Below are 19,806 nucleotides of genomic sequence, written 5' to 3' on the forward strand. Positions count from 1 at the left end.
TCAACTTGTATTAGGATTTCAGCACTACAGCGACAGGCAGGTCAGACCTGGAGAAAGAAACCCAGGTGGGGAGAGCTTGATGGTGGTGTCCTCCCTGAAGGACAGGAGGTGAGGGAGGTTGCAAGGATGGGTCAAGGGTGAGCAGGAGGGCAAAGGTCGCTTCAGAAGATTCTTACTGAGAAGGGGAAAATCAAATTGGCTTCTACATGAGGCCAATCTCCTCCCGGACCCTGTGGGGCTCCCTAGACCTAGATGAGGCTCTTGAAGACCTGCCCCACAGAGGAGAAGAAACGCTTCAACTCTCCCCAGATGGCCTCAACCGCACTGCGCAAGGCCTGTAGGCCGGCAGCCCCCTTCTGCCGCAGGCAGGCAAGCGCAACAAAAAACTTCCGCTTCAGCTTCTGCAGTCATTCTCAGAACTGCCTCAGCGCTATGTCCGGAAAGCTCTTTCCCGGCTTCTGGTCCCCTGAATTGTCAGAGCCAGAGGGCCTCTCCGGGTCTCCTGGATTGTCAGTACCAGAGGGCTTCCGGATTCTACAACGGAATTCCTGCTGCACTTCACCAAGCACGGGGGTGAACTCCTGCAGGGATGGGAGGCTGTTCAGGGACCCCCCCTAGCGGGGATGCAGCCCCAGGTCCTGACCCTGGCTGAGGCCTCCAAGCCTTTGTGAGAGTCTGGGACACAGAAGCCCGCAAATGGAAACTGCCTGCTTTCCTGCCAACAGCTCCATGGACACCAGGACTTTTCCCAGAGGCGGGGCCTGGCCCCTCAATTCCCCTCAAGGCGTAAACCACCATGGTGAGGTGTACCTGCCTGTTGGCATACTGGCCTCTGAGCCCAGCACCAGGCCCACGGGGCTCATCATTGTGAATTCAGGGCGGGGCTCTGGCCACTGTGTGCTGGGCGGGGAGGCCAGTGCCAGCAAGGCTGCACCTCCCGAGCTCTCAGGGGCCATCCCTCCAACCCCCACTCAGGGGAGCTATGTGCACACATGGCAGTGCCAACGGCGAGAGAGAGTAAGGTGGAGGGGAAGCAAGGGGCTGTGACAGTGGTTCATACTCACCGGTACATTGTTGTGAACTTCGGCATCCACAGCTTCAAGCAGGTTCTCACTGAGTTGGTCCTGGGGAGAGGAAGTGTGGAGGCTGCACACCTGCCCCTGCCGCTGAGGTCTGTGGTCCTCACTGTGGCCTCCCATGCATCCAGATGGGTCCAAAGGGAGACAGCAACCCAGATAACCTGGCTGATCCAACCCTGGGGGCTACTCTTTGGGAGACGGGCAAGGCCCAAACTCACGTCCAGCTTTGCTAGGACTGACTCGACCTGCTGGGAAAACAACGCTCCGTTTAAAATCCCCCCACCCACTCTCACTTTCAGTCTCAAACCCCAAGCCCCAGCTTGTTCTCATCTGTGGCCCCTCACCGCAAGGTGAAGGTTCAGCCCATGTGCCTGGGGACCAGGCATCTGGCATCCCTGCCCTGCCATCAATTGCCCTCTGACTTGGACACCTCCTTCAGCATCCCTGGGCCTCTGTATCTCCCACTTGTGCACTCACCTGCCACACAGGTAGGAATTTTGTCCAGTGTAAAGACTGGGTGCTGAGCTTTCACCTTCATCATCACCATCATCAGAAACCACCCACCACACTTAAACTGGGGAGGCAAGGGGAGTAGGGGCGCACTGACCCACCTGTGTTTCTGCTTGGGGTTGACTTTGGAGGTCATCACAGAAGTCGTCCACACACTCATGCTGTGAAGAGAGACAGAGTTGGGACAAAGAGGCCTGGTCCTTCTCCCTCCTGCGTCTCAGGTGGGCCAGGACATTCTCAGCTTCACCCAGCAGAACCCAGGCCTCCTGCATCCCCCAACCATACATGGGGAAGAGGTTCTTGCCATTTTGGCCCTCAGAGAAGCAATGTTATCTGGGACTCCCTGTGGAGGTAACAGTGACACTCAGGCTTATGTGACCTTGCCAACTCCCCCAGACCTGCTACACACACACACACACACACACACACACACACACACACACACACACACACACAAGTAGAACCATTGCCACTGAGTGTGCAGGGTCAACCTGGTTCCCAGATCCCTAGCCCTCCGTGGTCCTGGTGAGAGCTGAACAGGGAGGAATTGGCACTGTCCTCTCCTGTCTGAGGCTCTACCTGACCGCTGACCCTGCAGGCCCCCGGGCCCCAGCACCTCCCCGCCAGACACTTGGCTCCACCATGGAGGTGGGAGGTGCCCCACAGACCCTCACAAGACTCCACATTGTGGTCCCAATCTGGCGCTGTCCACACTGCCTTCCGGCCCCTGGGTGGTCAGTGCCACTCACAACGTGTGCAAGGCACCTGTCTGCACCCTTTGTGTCACCAGGGGCACCACCCTGTCAGCCCAGTGTTACACACAACGGGGCAAAAAAACACCTTGGGGGCCAGTGGGAACAATCTCCTGTCCCTCTAACTGAGCCTGACCACTCAGCCCTGGGTCATCCCACAAAGACCACTCCCCGATCCCTGTGTTGCGTGGCCCAGAGCTCCCTGGTCTGGTCACCCTCAGAATTGAGGTGGGGGGAGTGGTGTGGTGGGGGAAGGGGGGGAAGGCACCCCAAAGGGAAAGAATAGACAGTGAGGCCAGGCACCTGAGAAGAATATTTTTAAGTTTCTCGGAAAGCACTGCCCAGCCTCAACCCCTGGGTTTCCGGGGTGTAGACGGGGTCCAAGGGGATGGCTGATTCCTCTTACACTGCAGACCCTCCATTTCCAGCTCCCCCACGAGCATGTCCAGTCTAATTCCTAAAGTGACACCCTTGTCCCATAACTCCTCTGTGCTCCTGCACACACAGACACGCACACAGAGCTGCCCCCCATAACTGACCTCCCAGACAGGAATACTGGCCCACAACAGGACTTGCTCCATAAAGGAAAGGGCTCAGAGCAAAAGAAAACTGTAGGGTCCTTTGTCCACAATTATGCAGGATTTCAGGACGGTGACAGCAGGGCATTCAAACAGGGTCATTGTGAGACTGGGCCCTGTTGATGGCACAGGTCACATGCCTTTGACCCTCTGCTTCCCCGGTGGCTCCCCCAGGGCCCAGGGAGGGTGGGACAGAGGCAGGTGCATGTGGACCAATCAGCAGGGGTGGGGGCTGAGCTGGTGGCGGTGGGGGACACGGGGGAAATGAGACTCCAGGGCCCAATCTCCCCCCCATCACTCGCTCTCACTCACTTTGGAGAAGCACATGGTGGCTCCGGGTTCTGCTGCTGTGACCTAGTGGGAGGAACAGGTGTGAGGAAAAGGATTTCAGAGAAGCAGCCTGTCCCGCCACCCTGGAAAGTCCTCTGGCTACAGATCAGCCCCCTCCCCCAACTTTTGCTTCTCCTGAGCCAGTGACCTTGAGCTCCTCCAGCCAGAGCCCCAGCTGAGCTGTCTGCTGACCCTGAGATCCACTGATTTAAGAGCAGAAGACAGAGGGGCGGGGGAGGGTGGAGCCACCCTGGGGCAGGATGCAGGGTCAGCTGTGTGTGTTTGCGTGTGTGTGACAGAAACAGAGACAGAGAGGGGAAGAGACAGAAGAAAGGAAAGACGAGGCGACAGAGGTCTGAGGGGCCTGGACTGAGGAGGGTATTTCCCTTACACTCAGGGTCCCTGGCTGTCGCCCCTCCACCCTGAGCTGGGATGGGACTCTCTGAGCCCAGCATGGGCCTCACCCCTGACCCATCAGCTCAAGAGAGGGGAGGGGCACAGGGAAAGTCCAGACTTGAGACAGCAGGCTGAAGAATCTTCTGGAGCTCTGGAGAAGGACGTCACCCAGCTGCGGGTTAAGATATGGGGGATGCCCCTGAGCCCTCTGGGAGCCCCTCAATCCAGAGCCACCACGGCAGGGCTCTCCCTGGCCCTATCTCTCACAGCCTGGCCTGCCTCCCAGCTGCAGCCACAGCTCCTCACAGCCCAGCACGGCCATGGCCTTGCTGACTGTATTAGTGACCCAGAGCTGCCCTAACAAACTGCCACAGACCGGTGTCTAAACAGCACAAATTTATTCTCTCCCGGTGGAGCCTAGAAGTTGAAATCAAGGTGTCTGCAGGCTTGGTTCCTCTGAGAGCCCTGAGGGAAGGATGTGTTCCAGACCTCTCTCCTAGGCGTGCAGACAGCCATCTCCATGTTTACATGGCATCGTCCCTAGACATGTATCTGTCTCCTAATTCCCCATTTCTATAAGGTCACCAGTCATACTGGATTAGGGCATACACTAAGGACTTTTTTTTTTTTTTTTTTTTTAAGGACTTCATTTTAACTTTATTCCCTCTGTAATGACCCATCTCCAGATAAGGTTGCATTCTGAGGTAGTGGCGGTTAGAACTTCACCATATGAATTTGGGGAAGCAAACTACAAACTGTAATATCCTTGAAGAAGAACAGGGTTCCTTAGGGGCCACTCGTGTGAGCCCAAGAGGGACAGACCTACAAGTCCCACTCCTTGGTGAAAGCGTCACTTGGGTTCACTGGACTCCAGCTAACATCCCCTGACCCTTAGGAGCCCATTCAATTGTCTGAAAACCCCTTTCCCCACCCAGGAAGTCCAGATCTTCCCTGAGCCATCTTTGAATTCCAGGGTGAGAGGGAGAGAAGGGAGCAGCTCCTGCTTCAGCTGCAAGTCGTATTTCTGGTTTCATCTCTGGAAACCTGGCTCCCTGAGACGTGACACTCTGCCCCCCATGTCTGTCTCATGAAGGCCACCATCTGAAGGCATTTTGTGTTTCATCATGGACTGAGCCATTTTCTTTAGAGCCTTAGTGAGATATAATTCACATACCATACAATTCACCCAGGAAAGTGCCCAATTCAATGCACAGAACTGCTCAACCATCACTACCACAATCAATTTCAGAGCATTTTCATCACCTCAAAAAGCCATTCTGGGGGTCTATCCTGGCGGTCCAGTGGTTAGGACACCTTGCTTCCACTGCAGGGGCATGGGTTCCATCCCTGGTCGGATCCCCTCATGCCACGCTGCTCAGCCAGCAGCCAGAAACAAAAAAAAAAGCCATTCTGCACCCCTAAGCCATCATCCTCCAGTGCCCGTTACCAGGCAACCACTAATCTACTTTCTGTCTCTGTAGATTTGCCTATTCTCGACATTTCATATAAACGGACTCATACAGTATGTGACCATTTGTATCTGGCTTCTTTCACTCGGTATAGTGTTTTCAGTTCCTCCATGTGGCAGCGTGTACCAGGACTTCATTCTTTTTTATGGCTGCACAACATTCCACAGTAAGGATAGACCACATTTTGTTTCTCCATTCATCCACTGATGGACTTTTGGGTTGTTTCCACCTTCTGGCTATTATGAATAATGTTGCTATGAACATTCATGTACAAGTTTCTGTGTGGACATGCTTTTTCTCATGAATTCCACCTAGGAGTAGAATGGCTGGGTCATACAGTAACTATGTTTTTAACTTTTTGAGGTACCACCAGACTATTTTCCAAAATGACAAATCATTCAACATTCCCAGCAGTAATGTATGAAACTTCCACACATCCTTATCAACACTTACTATTATGTCTTTTTTTTTTTTTTGCGGTACGCGGGCCTCTCACTGTTGCGGCCTCTCCCGTTGCGGAGCACAGGCTCTGGACGCTCAGGCTCAGCGGCCATGGCTCACGGGCCCAGCCGCCATGGCTCACGGGCCCAGCCGCTCCGCGGCATGTGGGATCTTCCCAGACCGGGGCACGGACCCGTGTCCCCTGCATCGGCAGGCGGACTCTCAACCACTGCGCCACCAGGGAGCCCCCTGTGTCTTTTTGATTCTAGGCATCCTAGTGGGTGTGAAGTGGTATCTCACTCTGATTTTTATTTTCATTTCCCTGATGATTAAGGATGTTGAGCATCTTTTCATGTGCTTATGGGCCATTTGTACGTCTTCCTTGGAGAAATGTATACACTGATCCTTTGCCCATTTTTATTTTTTATTTTATTTAATGATTTTTTAAATAGTAGGTTTTATGTTTTTAAATTAAATATTTATTTGGCTGCTCCGGGTCTTGCGGCATGAGGGATCTTTGTTGCAACATGCGGAATCTCTAGTTGAGGCATGCTTGTGGGATCTAGTTCCCTGACTAGGGATTGAACCAGGGCCCCTTGCATTGGGAGCGTGGAGTCTTAGCCACTGGACCACCAGGGAAGTCCCTTTGCCCATTTTTAAATTTATTTATTTATTTTTTATTTTTGGCTGTGTTGGGTCGTTTCTGTGCAAGGGCTTTCTCCAGTTGCGGCGAGCAGGGGCCACTCTTCATTGTGGTGCGCGGGCTTCTCACTGTCGCGGCCTCTCCCGTTGCGGAGCACAGGCTCCAGACGCGCAGGCTCAGTAGTTGTGGCTCATGGGCTTAGTTGCTCTACGGCATGTGGGATCTTCCCAGACCAGGTCTCGAACCTGTGTCCCCTGGATTGGCAGGTGGATTCTCAACCACTGCACCACCAGGGAAGCCCCATTTGCCCATTTTTAAATTGAGTTATTTGTCTTTTTATTGTTGTCAGGGTAGTGTATATATATTGGATAAAAGTCCCTTATCAGATATATCATTTGCAAAAAATTTTCCCCCGGGCTTCCCTGGTGGCGCAGTGGTTGAGAGTCTGCCTGCCAATGCAGGGGACACAGGTTCATGCCCTGGTCCGGGAAGATCCCACATGCCGCGGAGCGGCTGGGCCCATGAGCCATGGCCGCTGAGCCTGCGCGTACGGAGCCTGTGCTCCGCAACGGGAGAGGCCACAACAATGAGAGGCCCGCGTATCACAAAAAAAAAAAAAAAAAAAAAAAAAAAAATTCCCCATTCTTTTCACTTTTTTTTTTTTAAGAATTTATTGTACGTGAAATAAAACACATGTCGCATACCCTTTACCATCACCATTTTAAGTGCACGTTTCTGAGGCATCAGATATATTCACCTTCTCGTGGAGCCATCACCACCATCCCTAGAACTTCTCATCTTGTAAAACCAAAATTCCGCAACCATGAAATTCTCACTCCCCATCCCCTCCCACTGCCCCTGGCAACAACATCCACTTCGGTCCCTGAGTTGTTGACTCCAGAGACCCCATTGGGTGGAATCCTGCAGTGTTTGCTGCAGGGTCATTTTGGAAGAGCTGACTTGCAGTCTGAAGCTCTGCCTGTTTGGACCTAAAGAATCTGCATTTAGGGAGAGAGTGTATGAAGAAGGGGGTATACAAGGGACAAGGGTGTCTGGGGTGACTTTTCACTTTTCTGATGGTCTCCTTTGAAACACAAAAGTTTTACATTTTTATTATGGGACTGTACTGTTCTTTAAATAATATAATTCAATTTAATGTGGCATTTTTGTGTAGCAGACTTAATGAAGTCTTAAAGGCTGCAGAAGTTTCCATTGTAGCAGTGAAAGCAGCCTCAAATTTCACATGGGACATCCCTCCTCTGGGCTCCCTTCAACCAACTTTTGGGTTCCTCCTCCCATTCATTCTCATCCACCCTGTCTCCCATCAATGCTGGATTCCAACCTCTTCTGCAAATCAGAGTGATTTGGGTCTGTCAAGTTTCTGCCACCGAACTTCACCCCAGCTCCATCAGTGCTCAGAAGAAACGAAGGGCTTTCTCTCCCGTCATTTTTATTGTCCTCCTGGTGGGGCTGACAGGCTCTTCAAATACAAGTTTCCTCCTCCTCATACTTCACAAGGATCCTAACAGAGGCCCAGATGGCTTTCTGGTGGCCTTGAATTTTCAGGTTCCAGGCTGGTTGAAGACACCTGGCTGTCGCCCTCCTACTGGTCTCCTGCTCGTGACCGAGGTGGGCAACATCCCCACTGGCCTCAGCTCTGGGCAGCACTGTGGGGCCGCTGAAGCTGGGTACCAACCAAAGAAGTGGCTGCTAAGTGACTCCACACATGGGGGGTGGACCTCTCTCAACCAAGGCCATCAGCTGGGCTTTGTAGACAACAGGAAGGGGTTGGCCCCTGGGAGAGAGAACATGGCAGAGACACAGAAAAGCCACAAGGCAGAGACACAGAGATGACAGCTGCTGGCCCAGCTCCCTTGCCCAGCAGGGCCACCCCCACCCCCACCCCAGCTTGTTCAAATGCAGATTCATGGCCCCAGCCCCAGAGTGAGCATTCAGAGCGAGGGCATGGAATCTGCATTTTTAAGTTTAGTGGGTCATTCTGTTGTGTAATATTCCAAAAGCATAGTTGCAGAGGCACTGATTTAGATCCTGAATTCTGTGGATAGTGGGCAGGGGGGAGGTTGCAGTGGGGTCAATGAGATGGCCCAGGTTCCACTCACTCATCACGCAGGAAAGCTGAGGAGCCAGTGACCCTGGACTAAGAAGGGACCAGTCCACTGTCTTTCCACCAGCATTGAGCTGATGGAGCCAAGCAGTTCAGAAGGAGGTGGTAGAGGCTCAGGTGTGGAGGTGGGGAGAGGCGTTTTAGGGACAGGATGGTGTCCTATTGAACGTAGGCATTTCTGGTACCAGCGTGGTGACTAGAAAGAAGGTCCACCCAGAACTTGGGACACTGGTGCTCAGGGGTGGTCTCAGGGCTGGGTTTGGGGTCCCCACCAATATGGCTTGACTGGGACTTCATGGACGCAGGGCAGGGTGAGAAACGTCAGAGCAGCAGGTGGAGAGCCAGCCTGGGGTTCAGCGTCCGGGGCAGGCCTGTCCTGTAAAGACCCGAACAGCTTGGGACAGCTGCTGTTGTCAGGCGGGTCCAAGGCTGCAGGGAGTCAGCCGGCTGAGCTCCGGGAAAGGCTAGGTATTCCGGGAAAATAAGAGTCCTGCGGGGTCGAAGCCAGGCCGGAGTCCGGGTTGCCAGGGGAGGGGAAGGAGAGAACTAGGAGGCCAAACACGTGGGGCATTCAGTGCCAGGGCTAGTCCTGTCACCACTTCTTGGCCTTCCCAGGGCTTAACTCCACCCGCATCCGCCCAGGTGCATCCTCGCTGAGCTCCGCCTCCGGGGACAGAGGGCCCGCGGTGGGAGATCTGGTCCCTTCCATGTGGCGGGCTGTCCCCCCTCAGCGGGAGGCGAAGCCCGCCACCAGCAGAGGCAGAAGGGGCAGCAGGGGGGCCACGGAGGGCCGCCCTGCCGCCTGACTGATCTCGCACTGACAGTCGCAGGCTCCTGGCTTAAGGGTCGCTTTGGGGGGTCTGGGGGCGGAGCAGTCCAGAAACTTAGGGCCCATTGGTTGGGGGGAGTCCTGCTCGGCTTTGACGCTGCCCTTGGGGAAGCGCCAGTAGTGGGCGCCCTTGAAGAAGTAGGTGTCACCTGAGGGGAGGGAGCAGATGCTTCAGGGGCTGGTCCAGGCCTGCCCCTCCCCCCGTGTAGCTTCTCTCCCCAGGGCTCTCCAAAACCCCGGGACGTCCTCTAGCTCCCCATCCCTCGGCCTCTCCCCGCGGGCGCTCTCTCCCACCTGTGTTGCTGACGGTGACGTCGTCGGGGGCGTGCGGTGCCCCCTCCCAGAGGCTCAGGTCGCGCGGGTAGCCGGGGTCCGGGCGCGCTGCGGCCTCGTCGTACCGCCAGTACCGCCTGCCCCGGATCAGGTAGGTCTTCCCGTTCAGCGGCCAAGAAAACACGGCGTCCACCTCCTCTCCCGCGGGCAGCCCCAGCTCCGTGAGCGGCCGCGCGGCGCCCTCCAGCTGCCGGTCCTGGAACACCCAGAACTGCGGACCTGAGTGGGTGGGGGGAGGGGCAGGTGAGCGGCGCTGCGCACGCCCGGAGCCAGCCACGCCTCGAGCCCCACTCACCGCTGAAGAGAAGGATCCGGCCGTCCGGATGCCGGGCGTAGGCGGCCTGGATGACCTTCACCTGGGCCGGCAGCCCCTCCCAGAAGCGATGGAGCCGGGCGGGCCGGGGGGACACCAGCTGTCCCGAGGGCTGGAGGCGCCAGAACCACGGGCCTACGGGGGAAGAAGGGGTGGGCATGTGGGCGTGAGATGAGACGGCAGGAGGTCTCCTCCCCACCCCCCACCCCGCAGTGTGTGGCTCGAACACAGCGCTAGGTTTCCCCTCCCACCGCAGGTTGGGCAGGTCCATCTGAAAATCAAGGCTGCAGTGGCTCTTGGGTGACCGGCTGATCCAGGGCTTTCCCCTTTTTAGCACTGAAAGTCCCGCATCCCTGCGAACCTCATAGCCCCGGCGGGCGGGTCACTCTAAGTGGGTAGGAAGCCAACTATATGGGGTCGGGGAGGTCCGAAGTCACTTACCTTTGAAGAAGAAAGTTTCGCCTCGGATGTTGGCGATGGCGTCAAAATGGCCATCACATCGATCAGGAACGGGTTGGGAGGGGCTGGGAAGGAAAAGAGAGGTGAACAGAGAGGGTTGGGGGGCCCCTCTCCCTTTACTTAACCTGGACGGCATCCTACAAGGCAGGGACTCTTACCTGCCCATCTCGTGTAGGAGGACCCTGAGGTTAGGGAGCTCACCCAAGGCCTCACAGCAGGAGAGATACTCACCGGTCCGGGGGCAGGGCAGGGGGCGGGGGAGGAGGAGCCAGGGGTTTCCTTGTGGGCTTGTCAAGTGGGGTTTGGGGTGCTTTCCCTGTGGAGAAACCGTTAGAGAGCGGTGAGTCCCCTGACCCTGCTGCAGAGGCTACCCGGCGAGCGCCCCATCGCTCCTTGTACCGTAGAGCTGTTGCAGGCCTTCGAGGTCGTCCTGGGACAGGCGGTACTCGGTGGGGTTGCCCACCGGGCCCTGGTAAAAGGGCCTCATGATGGAGTTGGCCGCTGAGGAGTGGCCCAGGCCCAAGGCGTGGCCAAACTCATGAACAGCCACGGCAAACAGGTCCGTCCCTTCGCCATCTGGGGAGGGAGGGAGAATGGGCTGGAGCTGTGCCCCACCCCCACCCCTAGCACCCCCAGGCCCCGGGGAATGGGGCCTTCTGCTGGGCAGAAACAACCAGGAGACCCTCACAGGTGGCCATGGCCTCCTCTACCCGGACACCCGCCCCCACCCCCCCAGCCATTTTATCCTTCCTCTCTGCATTCACTTATTTGGTAAATGTTCTTGAGTAGCCTTGTTTGGCCGTGCTAGATACTGGAGTGCCAGTCTGAAAAGAGCCACAGAGCAGGTTGGGGGAAGAGCAGGAGGAAACAGTGTGAATAGAGGAAGGAGCAGCTTTACACTGACGAAGCCCCTTCCCCCAAGAAGGCAACATACAGAAACATTCTGGGGGAATCAGGAACCTTAGGGTGTGTGCAGTTCTCTTAAGGGAGCTCCAGCCCTTGGAGTACCCTTCTCACAGCTCCAGTCTGTTGGCAGAGGCCCGCCACCCCTCCAAACCCTTCCCACTCCCACCTATGGGGAATGTTGGTCAGACTCCATGGCCCCACTCCCACCCCATGGTCTGCCGTCCCGGGTTCACCTCCCGCCCCAGTGCCCACAACCCCTCAGTCCTCTATTTTCCCTCCCCCATCTCCCTCTCCCACAGCCTCCACCCCCACCCCCACCTCCCTGGGGTCCTTGCCTTCCCTCCCCACCACTGCAGACTTCATCCCTCTCAGAACACAAAGCTCTAGCACGGACTCTCCAACCACAGCCTGCTAGCCCTGGCGCCCAGCCTCTCTGACCACAGAAGCCTCTTCCTTGGGGGGACAGCCCAGGTGCCAGGACCGAGCCTCTCCACACTCCCAGCTGCTGGCCAAACCCCAGCGCCTCATCGATTCCTGAGCCAGTGAGAGGCCAAGGAGGGACAGAGACAGCAAGAGAGGCAAGCAGCCCCGCCTAGAGGTACGTATTTCCCCAGATGTTGATCTACTTCATGGAAATTTCTAACTAGAGTGAGCAGTGCTGCATGTGGGTTTATTGGAAGTAACCTGGTGAACTGAAAAGCAAATTTCTCTCCACCCCTCAAGGCCACTAGGCGAGAATCTAAGGATGAAATGAGTGAGTCATAAGCAGAGTAGCAAACACTTGTCCCCATTTACTTTTCACAAACCTCTACCTCCTATCCCCATTTTACAAGTGAGGAAACTGAGGCACAGAGAGATCAAGTTAAATGACAGAGCTGGTACCCTGGCTGTGCTGTCCTGCAGCTCAGCAATGATTTCAGATGTCTTGGTCAAACTCGTAAGTACTGATGAATTCCCATGTTGACTGTGGATTTTCTCACTGCACTGAGTGCTTTTTCTAAGAAATTGGAGGACAGGACGTTTGGTGTCTTAATTGGGTAGATCTTTTTCATATCTCACCACTCCCCCCCACCCCGCCTTGCCTCTCCTTTGGCCGCACCCCTTTCTTGCAACCTTCTCACGCTATTCAGCTGGGGAAATTACACAACCATGCAGATCCAGCCACATGAGACTCCCGGTGCCCATCTCTGGGGGTCCTCAGCACCTCCTCGCATCCTTGCCCACAGCCTCAGTGGGCAGCTCCTTTGCTCTCTCCACTCAGCTTCAATTCCAGACTCATAGCCCCTTCAGCCCGCTACCCAGCCCCAGCCCCAGCTCCCAACTCTTAGATGACAAATGCTGACAAATGCATTTCCTATTTCATCAAGACAGGCCGCTGGTGTAATCTGTAACTTCCTGTGCATCGGGCACAGCGCTTCATCTCCCCCAGCTCACCTCCTGCCTCTTGCAGTGCCCTGGGCAGAGGTCCTTGCCTCGCTCACCTCCTCCAGGACAAGAACAATGCCCCACCCATCCGTTCATCACTGCATTCATACGTGCATGCATCCAGCTGTCCATCCATCCATCCGTGTGTCCGTTCATCCATCCATTTATCCATCCATTAATCCATGATCCATGCACCCATCCCCCACCCCTTTCTTTCTATTGGCTCATCCACTGTCCCTGAGTGCTCAAGACTCCCTCATCCTAAGACACCCCCTGGACCTGTCTGCCCCCCATCCATATCCCTTCTCCCTCCCCAACAAGTTCTCTGGTCAGTGGTCTGAACTCAGCCTTCAATTCCTCAGCTCCTCTCACGCCTCTGTGGTCTAGATTCTCCCGCCACCCACCAAGCCTGTGGGCACTAAGGTCACTTTGTCCCCAGAGGGCCAGATCCAGGCATAAATAACTTACTGGATGATTTGCTGCCCTGCTCACTCCTGTCCACTTCCTCCTTTGCTTTTGTTCTTGGTCACCTTTCAGCCTGTTTTTTTGTGTGTGTGTGTGGTACGCGGGCCTCTCAGTGTTGTGGCCTCTCCCATTATGGAGCACAGGCTCCGGACGCACAGGCTCAGCGGCCATGGCTCACAGGCCCAGCCGCTCCGCGGCATGTGGGATCTTCCCGGACCGGGGCACGAATTCGTGTCCCCTGCGTCGGCAGGCAGACTCTCAACCACTGCGCCACCAGGGAAGCCCTCAGCCTGGTTTTTCTCCATTTCCTTTCATTCCTCCTTCCCTGCCACCCTCCTCTTAATTGTGGGACGCCCCACAGCTCTGAACTTGATCGTCACATTCTACATTCTCCTGGAACCTTACCCCCAAGTACTGCCAACTCTCAAATCTGCCACCAGACCCAGCTCATAGCAGCTGGCAGTGAACAGCCTGTTCTGTGCTGAGAGCTGTAGGTGAATTATTCGTCTAATCTGCAAGCCCATGGGACCAGCACATACTATTATTATCCCCACTTCTCAGATGAAGAAACTGAGCACATTGAGGTCAAGTAACTGATACACGCAGCAGGCAGAAGAACCCTGGCTCGAGTTCCACTTCAACCCGGAGAGCTTAAATGCTGCATTACACAGCCTCCCTATGGTGGATTTGTCTATCTATGTGATCTGCACCTCACCCAAATCCTCTACAGAGCCTGTGTGCCCATCCTCCGGCCACCCCCTCCCCCAGGAAATGGCTCTCCCTCCTGGCCCAGCCTCCCCTTCCCTGAGCAGTCTGCAGCCAGTGGCTGATCAATGTGGGGAGCGGGGGGCTGGAAGAGCTGGGCCCCCTTCCTCCAGGCAGAACCAGCCCTGTGGCATTATTTATGCTCCAGTGTTCCCTGTGGGGTCAGGCTCCTGTCCAGCTGAGACCACATCCTTGCTTAGCTTCTTTCCCCAGTCCTCTCCTGCTTCCCTTTCCCCTGAGAACATGCCCCCGAAAACTGCTTGCACAAGAATTTTCCTCTCAAGCTCCAGTTCTGGGGAACCTGACCTAAGTTGGAGGAATCCAAATTCTAGTGCAAGATACCCAACCACTAATGCACCACCTGCACTGACCAGCCAACCAGCACTGCAGGCACACGTCCCAACCTGAACTCACCCCTGCCTTCCCGAGTCTGCTCCTCCTCCTCCCCCACTTCCCACCTGCATTAACAGGACACCATCCTCCAGGGGCCTTGAGCCAGAAACCTGGCTGGTACCCAACCATCCTCACCCCCCTTCACCCCTAGAACCCAGTCAGATCCCAATCTTTGCCCATCCTGACTAGACTCCCCTCAGAGCTGCCCACTGCCCTCTGCCCCCACTCCCATCCCCTCCACCATCTCTCACCTGGACCCCAAGATAGCTTCCTGCCTCCCTGTCCCTATCTTGCCCCCAACGGCAGCCAGTGGTATTTCTAGAATGCAAAACCTTCCACAGTTCCCACTGCCTTCAGAATCCTATCATCCAGACCCCACCATGTGCTGTCCAAGACCCCTCGTGATGTGAGACCTGCCCTCCAGCCTCTGTAGTCCCCTCCCAACACCATATTTTTGCCTTCCAGCCCCAAATGTCCCAGGCCATTTCTCCCCCCAGTGCTCCCACCCGTGACTCCCCTGGCCTCAGAGAGCTCACTGGCTTGTGCTTTCTTATGTGTCCCCTCTCCCCCACCCCCACCCCACCCCTGCCCTGCATACGCCGGGAGAGTGGAACCTTGGGCACTAGTTGGTACTCAGTATATATGTGTGGAACAAACAAAGTCACCACTTCCAGGAAGTCCCCGGCACTCAAGAGCGTGGGTGGGCCTCGTCTAATCAGTTGAAGGCATTAAGAACAAAATCTGAGCTTTCCTGGAGAAGAAGGAATTCTGCCTCAAAGACTGCAACGTAGAAATCCTGCCTGGGTTTCCAGCCGGCTTGTTCTGCAAATACCGGACTCAGAAGTGCACCACCAAGTCACCTGAATTTCCAGCTTGCAGGCCTGCCCTACAGATTTTGGGCTTACCAGCCTCTGCAATCCTATGAGCCAATTCCTTAAAATAAATCACTTTCTACACATACATACACACACACACACACACACACACACACACACATCCAACTGGTTCTATTTCTCTGGAGAAGCCCAACTGATACAGCCTCCATAAATAAAGGTAATTTAAACTTAATTCTTAAGGACAGACAGATCTGGGGAGAGGATCTCTCAGAAGAGGGGAGAGTGTACCTTTTGACCCAAAAGTCCAGATCTCCTCATCATCGAAGTGAGTGTCCCCAGAGATGGAGTGCTCCCCAGGGAAGAAGGCATGGGCGAGGGTGCCCCCCTGCCCGTCGAAGGGGTAACTGTCCTGGTGATAGGCCCGGGCAAAGTCGATGAGGATATCAGGCTCCATCGGGTCCTGAGAACCCACTTCCTGGAATTCAAGGCCTGACTCAACACCCCAGGTGGTCAAGGCATGGTGCATGAGGGTCCGCACTGTCTCCTGGCTCAGCACTGAGCCCTGGGGGAAGGAGTTTACCCTGGAAAGAGGAGGGGCAAGTGAGGGGGGCCGAGGAGAGAGAAGGCAGCCACTCACTCAAAGCTGGGTCAGGCAGGCCCAGGGTGGGTGAGGGCGCCAGGACCTACCTCCACGTCAGGGTTCGCTTCTTCCACACGCTGCCACTCAGAGCATACCGGCGGCGCCGCCTGACCAGCCCCGCCGCCCCCAGCACATCAGGCAGGGAGCAGCGGGGCTTATGCATGGTGGCCACTGTCACAGGGTCTGGGGGAGAGGTTGTGGCAGAGGGGGGTCACCAGTAGGCACAAGCTCACTTTCTCCATGGGGAAACTGAGTCTCATAGTGCTTCAAACACTTGCCCAATAAGGCCCCACATCTTCGATTGGAACCCAGGCCATCTAATTCTGGAAGCCAGCTCATACCAGACTATGACACGGCCCTTCTGGGTAGTATCACTCTCTGCAGGGCCCTGGATGGACTCAAGAGTCTCAGGCCAGGATCTGGGCATCCTGCTTCCCTGAGCCCTGGCCGCTGGCCTCTAGAGAAAGGAACCCTGGGGGTGCAGTGAGAACTACTCTCTTGGAGGCTGGAACCCCTGGGAGGTTGCCCATACCTCACACGCTAGCTCCCAAGTCCCCATCACATCCAGATAAAGTTGAAAGTCCTCAGGCCAGCTGGGTCTCTGGTCTGTGGCAAGCCCCTCCTAGGTCAGATCTCCTGGAATCCCCTTTACCAGCTTGGCTCCATCCCCAGCCGTCCCCTCACTCCAAGTGAAGGTTGAGGTGAAAAAGAGCAATTGAGGGCTTCCCTGGTGGCGCAGTGATTGAGAGTCCCCTGCCGATGCAGGCGACACGGGTTCATGCCCCGGTCTGGGAAGATCCCACATGCCGCAGAGCGGCTAGGCCCGTGAGCCATGGCCGCTGAGCCTGTGCATCCGGAGCCTGTGCTCCGCAACGGGAGAGGCCACAACAGTGAGAGGCCCGCGTACCGCAAAAAAAAAAAAAAAAAAAAGAGCAATTGAGCACATCCTGTTGCCCAAAGGGTCCTACCTCCCCTCGTAGCTGGACAGGACCCCTCTACCTCTCTCTTCCTTTCATTTAACCCAACAGATGAGCCTCTCAGCTCTACCTCCAAAATATACACCCTGGATTCAGCTGCGTCTCATCACATCGTTGCCCGAACACTACGTGCCTCCTTCCTGGTCTGGGTGCTCCCCACCCTCCATTCTCCAGCAGTAAGCAGAGGAAGCTTAAAATTGCAAATCACACACACACACAAAAATTGCAAATCCCATCAAGTTGCCTCTCTCCCTCAAACCCGCTCAGGGTTTCTTATCACACTTGAAATCAAACCGAAACACCTTTCACGGCCCCTGATCAGGTTCTTGTTTAGCTCATCAGTCCTCCTTTCATTACAGGCATGCAAGCCAGTGTCTGCCACAGGGCCTTTGCACTTGCCTGTGACACTCTTTTCCCACATCTTCCCATGGCTGTTTCCTCCTCTTTGTGTCCTATGAATTCTTCGAGTCATATGAGCTCCTCCCAACTCATATGACATCTTTCAGAGAGGCCTGCCCTGCCCAGACCAGCTCCCTGAATACCATTAGCATTTTATTTTCATCAGAATGCTCACCACTATCTGAAATTAGTTTGCATATTTCTGTTCTTGATCTGTGTGTGTCTCCCTCTAGAATGTTAGCTCCGAGAGAGCAGGGACCTCATTTACCTTGTTCACTATACCAGCGGAGCCTGAAATGACCTCACATGTCATTTATCAAGAAGAGATTCCTGATAATTACTGAAAGAGGAATATCTTAGAACCTCCGAGTTGGGACCTGAGGTCAGCATTTCATAACGCCCATGATTCAGATACACGGGAGGTTTAGAAACTGCGGTTGGTTGGGTGGGCAACAACGGTCAGGCTGGGTGCGGAGGCTGGGCTGGGGGAGGGAGGATGGGGGCCACATACCCAGGACGCCTGTCTCTGGCAGACCCGCAAACCTCTGCATGACCTTGATCGCATCCCGCAGCTTTGCAGGGCTCTGCAGCTGGGCCTGGGCAGGGTGAGGTGGCGGCAGGTAGCCATAGCGGGTCAGCCAGTCCTAGACCAGAGGAGGGAACAGGGGAAGCAGGAAAGGTCGAAGAGATGGGACTTTCCCTTCCCACCACCATCCTGGAAGCCCCACCTCTCACCAGACATGGATAGTCCAGAGTCCTCAGCCTCGGGTACTGGCCTGCTCCCCATCTCAAGGTACAGGCCCTCCAGCCCTGGGCTTGCCCTTGTTCATCTGTTCCCAAGAGTCCCCACCTCCCGACCATAGCCTCTTTCCAGATTTCCAAATTCGGGCCCCGAACCTCCTGACGGATCCAATAATTCGGGTCCCCTGTCTCCATCCCCGGTCACTCTTTGGACATTTGAACCGCCCCCAGCTTCCTCTGAACCCGAGAGTTCAGGCCCCGGCTTCCCTCTCCCAGACCCCTGCAGGTTCAGGAGCCCGCGAACCCCGGCACTCACCACGCCCAGGCTCACGTCCTGCGCGGAGGGCTCCCGGGCGCGCGCGGGCTGCGGCAGCAGCGGGAGCAACAGAACCAGGAGCCGGAGCATGGCGCGGTCCTGCCCTGGCAGCCGGCGGAGCTCGAGGGGACCTGACCCACGCCGCCCTGGGGATCCGGGGGCGGAGATCAGGGGCCCAGATTGGCTCAGGGGACCCGGCGCGGGATACGAGGAGTGGGCGAGGGGATGGGGGGCCGCTCGGGGATCCGGGACCCTGGGAGCACGATGCGGGGGGCACAGGGGCGTCCAGCGGAGGGCCGGCAGAGTTGAGAGGGTGCGGGAAGGGGGTGGAAGCTCGGGCTCCGGGTCCGCGACGGCCGCCTCTCGGGGATGCGGGCCGGTCCTGTCCGCGCCGACGGCCCCTCCTCCGGACTGGAGCGGCGGGCCCGGCGGGGAGGGGTGGGTCAGGCGCAACCCACTAGGCGAAGACGGCGCAGCAGGGGAAAGGGCCGGATCTTCGGTCTTCCAGCGAGACGAGGCGGGCCGGGTGGTAACGCAGGACTTCTCCCGGACCCAGGACCTCTCCTCCGAGCGCTACACAGATCGCGGGGCGCGGCCCCAGCCCCGGCCGCAAGTTTCTCTTCCCAGATCCCGGCTCCGGTGGGACTCTCCGGAGCGCCGCTCGCTTCTGCTTTTTCAGATCCTCGAAGCCGGGCCCGGGGGAGGGGCGGCTCGAGGTCCTCCCCTTCCCCCAGGCGCCCTTCCCGGAGACCCCAGGACGCTCGGCCGGCCAAGCGCAGGGGGGATTTCCGGGCGGCGGGAGGCTGGGCCGCTTCCCCCTCCGCGGGGCCCTGGCACGCCCCCCGCCCATCTCCGCCCGCGGTCCCCGTGTGCGTGCGTGCGGCTGCCTGTGGCCACCGAATTCATTCCCCCAATCACATGGGCTGCGCGGGTCTCTGCTTCCTACGCGGTGGTCCTAGCAACTCTAGATCCCAGACCCGGGGGCTACTTCGGGGCAGGTACTAGGCATTTAAAAATCCAGTAACATGCTCGCAGGAGCTGGAGCGCCGGCCCCGGGCCGGGAGCGCAGGGCGGAGGAGGGGTGAATAGGAGGAGATCCCGGAGGCACAGCCGCCCCTCGCGCCCCCCGGGGAGCCGGGTGCTGGGAGGCCGAGCAGCTGGAGAAGGATGAGGATGAAGGTGGGGGTGGACTTCCTGGCGAGGGCGGCTGAGTGAAAGAGCTCAGTCTGTGGCGCAAGCTGGGCAGCCACAGGACCCCATGTGTGTTTTAAACAAAATAAATAGAGAGCAGGATTAGCAAGCTAGAGATGCAAACTAAAACACTGAGATCCTGTGCTGATCCGCTGGGGCTGCCATAACAAACTACCACAGACCAGGTGGCCTGAACAACGAGAGAAATTTATTTCCTGACAGTTCTGGAGGCCGGAAGTCCAAGATCAAGGTGCAGGCAACGTCGATTTTTCCAGGCTTCTCTTCTCACCTTGCAGGTGGTTGTTTTGTCCCTGTGTCCTCACGTGGTCTTTCCTCTGTGCCCACGCAGCCTTGGTGTCTCTTTGCGGTCCATATCCCCTCTTCTCATAAAGACACCAGTCACATTGGATGAGGGCCCACCCTAATGGCCTCATTTTACCTTAATCACTTCTTTAAAGGCCTATCTCCAAATCCCCACATTTTGACTGGGGATTA

At 56.4% G+C, this 19,806-nt stretch overlaps 2 protein-coding genes across 5 annotated transcripts; both read right to left on the bottom strand.

The window, feature by feature from the left end:
- Positions 1 to 3,326, bottom strand: IL32 (interleukin 32). The gene is given in 4 exon segments (XM_027118361.1): positions 1 to 581; positions 1,065 to 1,262; positions 1,679 to 1,750; positions 3,232 to 3,326. Coding segments are annotated over 4 exon segments (618 nt in total). The 5' UTR covers positions 3,247 to 3,326; the 3' UTR covers positions 1 to 248.
- Positions 3,327 to 7,116: 3,790 nt separating this feature from the next.
- On the bottom strand, positions 7,117 to 19,105 carry MMP25 (matrix metallopeptidase 25). 4 transcript variants are annotated; one of them, XM_027117636.1, is made up of 10 exons: positions 18,121 to 19,050; positions 17,575 to 17,707; positions 15,735 to 15,870; positions 15,336 to 15,628; positions 10,657 to 10,833; positions 10,489 to 10,573; positions 10,240 to 10,322; positions 9,781 to 9,933; positions 9,447 to 9,704; positions 7,117 to 8,796 (listed from the first exon to the last, which is right to left on the bottom strand). In XM_027117636.1, exons 1-10 carry the CDS (start codon positions 18,208 to 18,210, stop codon positions 8,645 to 8,647), a joined length of 1,560 nt encoding a protein of 519 aa, XP_026973437.1. In that variant the 5' UTR covers positions 18,211 to 19,050; the 3' UTR covers positions 7,117 to 8,644. The 4 variants fall into 4 exon arrangements, with proteins under 4 accessions (XP_026973437.1, XP_026973438.1, XP_026973436.1 ...); XM_027117637.1 differs by having other exon boundaries at positions 8,640 to 8,869; positions 18,121 to 19,067; XM_027117635.1 differs by lacking the exon at positions 7,117 to 8,796 and adding an exon at positions 8,908 to 9,301 and having other exon boundaries at positions 18,121 to 19,053.
- Positions 19,106 to 19,806: the final 701 nt, after the last annotated feature.

The sequence above is a fragment of the Aethalodelphis obliquidens genome, unplaced genomic scaffold, assembly GCF_003676395.1.
Source record: "Aethalodelphis obliquidens isolate GAN/ISIS:26980383/991018 unplaced genomic scaffold, ASM367639v1 scaffold18, whole genome shotgun sequence".
In the NCBI taxonomy this organism is placed as follows: domain Eukaryota; kingdom Metazoa; phylum Chordata; class Mammalia; order Artiodactyla; family Delphinidae; genus Aethalodelphis; species Aethalodelphis obliquidens.

Excerpts from the sequence above, each read along its gene's own strand:
- MMP25 (XM_027117635.1), bottom strand. The coding sequence starts at position 18,210 with ATGCTCCGGCTCCTGGTTCTGTTGCTCCCGCTGCTGCCGCAGCCCGCG. Across the intron at positions 15,871-17,574 it reads GCCAGAGACAGGCGTCCTGG|ACCCTGTGACAGTGGCCACC; the intron begins GTATGTGGCCCC and ends CCTCTCCCCCAG. Across the intron at positions 15,629-15,734 it reads AAGCGAACCCTGACGTGGAG|GGTAAACTCCTTCCCCCAGG; the intron begins GTAGGTCCTGGC and ends TCCTCTTTCCAG.